Below are 4,462 nucleotides of genomic sequence, written 5' to 3' on the forward strand. Positions count from 1 at the left end.
GCCACATAATTTTGAGCTGTCAAATTGGAAACTTGACAAGGGCAAGAAAAATTTTCCCTAATTACTGGGAAACTTATTTGATGTATTAAAATATTGAATTGGTACTAAAACCATGGATCAAAATCGGAAAACCAATGAAGTGAGTGGGACAGCATAATGCATCTTTTTACTACCTTTAAACCACAAATGCATTAACAGATCCCGAATTGGGTTAAAAAAGAAGAAACGCCAAAAGTGAGATTTCCATTTGATGATGCTTTTCAAGAAGCAGATGACCATGGCGAAATGGAGACCATATACGTTCAAGATTCTGATGAGGAGGATGAGATAAAAAGGAAATTAATTAAATGTGTGGAACAACATGAGGAAGAAAAAGCCAACCAGCCCAAAAGCCAATCCAACAAAATGAATATGAACAAATGGTTTTTGAAAGAATTTGAAGATCACATGGGCCTTAAGGTCGGAGAATCCGACGATGATGGAGATGCGGATGATAGTAAGAGTGAAAAATCCAGCTCAGAATCAGATAAAACCAGTGATTCGGATGACTCCAACTCAGATGGTAGGTCCTTACAAAAAATGTAGAATCATTTGACCATGATTATTATCAGGTTCACCCTCTGGTTGGATGGAAAACATAAAGAATGTTAATCTATTTTCATTGGATAAGAGGTGGGATATATTTATATAAGGCTTTCTGTAATCTCCAGAAGATATGTAGGTTTTTCTTTTTTTTAAGCTCTGAAGAATCCAAGCCAAAGCTCAATGACGAAAAAACTTCAGTGCCTATTTATAGTGGTCCCATGCCTTCGATGCCATTATATGATGAAGAAACCAGTCAATTTACAATGGTTCCGACTCACAAAGAACCTGAAATATTTCAAGAAAAAATGTAAGTTTATGGTTATAAGTTAAAAACACTACCTAATTCCCTAATACAAACCTTAGAGAAATAGAAAAGCCAAATGAGGAGAAGAAAACCGATTCGATTTTGGATAAAACAAGCTTGAGTCCCATTGAGGAGGAGGAATACCAGTGGGACAGTGACTGTAGCTCCAATTTTGACTTGAGCTGCGAATTTAGCTCGACTGAAAGCGATGAAGATACACCAACTGATTTAGAATACCAACCTGAACCGAGTAAGCTATCATACTGGGAGGAGATGTCCTCGCTGCCCGTGGACAGAGGTGAAATTTCGCAAGAAGAACTCTTGGCTATTTTAAAGGAGGAGGAAGACGAGAAGAAACCAGAAAAGAGTTTGGGTTCCCTAGAACATCGAAGTGATTCCGAGCTGGAGGATCCCACCAAAGATCAGGCCAAGCTCCGCGATGGTTCGGATTTCTACGAAGACAGTGCTCAGTTTGCGGAAAGCAGGGAGAATTTCAGCGTGCTGGTCATCAAAGAGGATTCCGTTTTCCTGGAATACGAACTGGCTGTCAAGCAACTGGTGAAGATCGTCCGATTGGCTCCCAGTCAGCACAGATACGAGATATATTTACTGATCTATCCCCTGATGGCCCTGACATATCTGCAAATGATGGCCAGCGATAAGGCTCAGAAGGCCAGAATGTTTCTGGTTCGATTTCAGGACCAACTGGATGACTCCTATGTGTCCAGGATAATGAAGCTCAGGGATATTTGCCGACCCGAAGAAGTTCCAAACAAGGCGAGAAAATTGCTGGCTGGTCACGAGAAACTCAAGACTCAAATGTCCGACGAGGCCTATCGTCAGTTTCTCTATTATATGGAGGAATGGCCCAAGGGTCAGCAGGAAAAGCTTGCCGCCCACTTTAATATTCAAAGCTACAGTGAGAAGGAGCCGCCCCAGCAGCGTTTTGGAATAGGAAAACCTGTATTGGAACCCATTTATTACGGAGCCCCGGAACCCTTGCATAAAAAAGACTTTACCACACGTCCTTTTCTTCAAAAACGTCGAAGGAAGAAGAACGAACCGCAGACTCACAAGAATCTACACTTGCCCCCGGGAGATAGGATGTTTAATCCGAATCCCAAGCGAATTGATTTACTGCACCGGAAGAACGATGAACAGTATCGAATGCGATTGGATCGGGAGAACCTGCCGTCGACATATCTTTATACAGCTCCTCATTGCGATGAGGTGGTGTTATGTGCCTCCTTTTCGGAGAATATCAGCATGTTGGCCCTGGGAACTGTATCCTCTAGCATTCACATCTTCTCCCTGAAACCCTCGAAGTTGGTACAATTAAAGTCGGCCAATTGGCTCAAGGTTCTGGACACTGGAATGGCTGGCATTGATAAGGGAATGCTGGATCCCACCAAGAAATTCACGAGGCGAACTCTTCACGGTCATCAGGGACACGTTTATGGTATCTCCTTTAACCCTGAGGATCGCTTTCTGCTCAGCTGTTCGGAGGATTTCACCGTTCGCCTGTGGTGCCTTTTATCCTGGAGTTGTGTGGTCATATATCCCGGTCACTTATCCCCCGTTTGCTTTGTGGTCTACGCACCAATGGGCTACTATTTCGCCACCGCCTCGGATGATTGTACGGCCAGAGTTTGGGTGCAGGATAACAGGAAGCCCGCTCGAATTCTACAAGGACACCTAGCTGAGCTGGCAGTGTGTATATTCCATCCAAATCGTCACTATTTGGCCAGTGGATCTGCCGATACGACGGTGAGAATTTGGGATGTGATTAGGGGTCTTCAAGTGCGCATTTTTAATGGTCACCGAGGAAGGATAACCGCCTTGACCTACTCCATTTGTGGTCGTTATTTGGTTTCCGGTGCCGATGACAAGCTCATCATGATTTGGGACACGGCCAACGAGACTTTAATTCGTTTTCTGGACCATCACAAGTCGTCTATTAACACCATGGAAATTGCTTTGGATAACAATCTACTGGTGGTCGGTGGACAGGATTGCCAGCTGACCATTTGGGACTTTGAACGGGTGCTAAAGGACTACGTGAATAGGTCGAAAGCTTCCAGGAAACAGAATCAGACCGAAATACAAGAATCAAGTGTCAAAGATTTGCTCATCAGCTCATTTCCCAGCAAGGGAGCTCCATTCTATTTGATCCGCTTCAGCCGTCGCAATCTTCTGCTGGCGTTTTGTGTGACTCCCCGGGAATCGAAAGATTCTGTCATTGAAATGAAGCCAAAACAACCCAAGGCGGAGAAAAGTGATGATCTCGGAGAATGGCTGGATTTTCTGGACACGATCAAGTTGAAGGCTTGCTATGATCTCAAGGATGAAATGCACTTGGATACTGAACAGGTGGAAAAGGAAAAGAAATCTCAACAAAAATAACTAGTAAAACTGAAAGGAATTTGTATTCTGTGAATTATAAAAAAATATTAAATATAGGAGTTACTTAACTCAATAGAACAATGGTTTATAACTTCTATATTTTCTTCAAAAAATCTTTCGTTTTCTTTTTGATGCAGGGTTGTTCCCTGTTATTTATGAAAAATATTGTGGATAAACATTTCGTATGACAAATATACATGATTTTCGTAAACAGAGACAAACCCCCAGAGCGAAGGAGAATGGTACAGTAACAACAATTTGACAGTTTCTGAAAAAAAAACTGGTCAGGCCACGTGTACAGCTGCCCACGACTCACGACTCACTCCTCCTCGCGTTATGAAAATCCACTCCTCCTGCAGGAGTTTACTCTTTGGTCTTCACATTTACAAAAGGCGTGCAAAATTTATAGAGGCACGCATTAAAAAATCCGCCAGGCACGCTCGACTAACTGCGTCCAAACGCCCACGGCGCTGGCAGTTGAGTTTCGAATTGGTCCCGGCCGACCGCAGTCCGCGAGTCCTTCGTCCTTCGTTCCGAACCCCCAATCCTCGAAAAAGAAAACCCCCATAAAAATAAGCGACAGGACAATATATTTACGCAACATCTTATGCTGCTGCTGCTGCTGCCGGTGGTTGTTGTTCTTGCTCGGCTTCGAAAACAGAACTCAAGTGCTGTCGTTGTCCTTGCTTTTCAGGATACCACTCCCAACCCCTCACCCTACGCTACTGCAGCATCTTGCGTCTCGTTTGTAGCAGTTATCTTGTGGGTCCTGCTGCGCGAAATGAAATTGTTTACTCCACTGTCATATGCACGTGAGCCAAGCGATGTGGCTGGCACATCCTTGGGGACACGGAGAAAAATGCTAAAGAAATTAAATATTATTCGTGGGATATTTTCAGGGACTTGTAAGCATTTAATAAATATTTAGAATATGTTGTAAATAATGTTTGATTTTAAAACACTTTATTTTATTTATATCATTTCACATGAACAAACCATAAAGTAATTCGGTTAATAACTAAAAAAAAATTATATTTAATCGAAATTTTAACATATACTTAACATACATATCAGGGTAATCATCTAGTTTATTTATTTATTCTCAGGTTAAAATGTAATTATAAATTGCCTATAACCTTCGTAATCATCTATTTAATAGCTAAAAAATAT

At 42.2% G+C, this 4,462-nt stretch overlaps 1 protein-coding gene across 2 annotated transcripts; it reads left to right on the plus strand.

Moving 5' to 3' along the window:
* On the plus strand, nt 1-3,370 carry can (cannonball). Of its 2 annotated transcripts, none has more exons than XM_070215456.1 (5): nt 1-139; nt 199-562; nt 612-672; nt 722-892; nt 949-3,370. In XM_070215456.1, the coding sequence occupies exons 1-5, from the start codon at nt 113-115 to the stop codon at nt 3,290-3,292; spliced, it is 2,967 nt and encodes a 988-aa protein (XP_070071557.1). In that variant the 5' UTR covers nt 1-112; the 3' UTR covers nt 3,293-3,370. The 2 variants fall into 2 exon arrangements, with proteins under 2 accessions (XP_070071557.1, XP_016996007.2); XM_017140518.3 differs by having other exon boundaries at nt 740-892.
* Nucleotides 3,371-4,462: the final 1,092 nt, after the last annotated feature.

The sequence above is a fragment of the Drosophila takahashii genome, chromosome 3L (genome assembly GCF_030179915.1).
Source record: "Drosophila takahashii strain IR98-3 E-12201 chromosome 3L, DtakHiC1v2, whole genome shotgun sequence".
Taxonomy (NCBI): domain Eukaryota; kingdom Metazoa; phylum Arthropoda; class Insecta; order Diptera; family Drosophilidae; genus Drosophila; species Drosophila takahashii.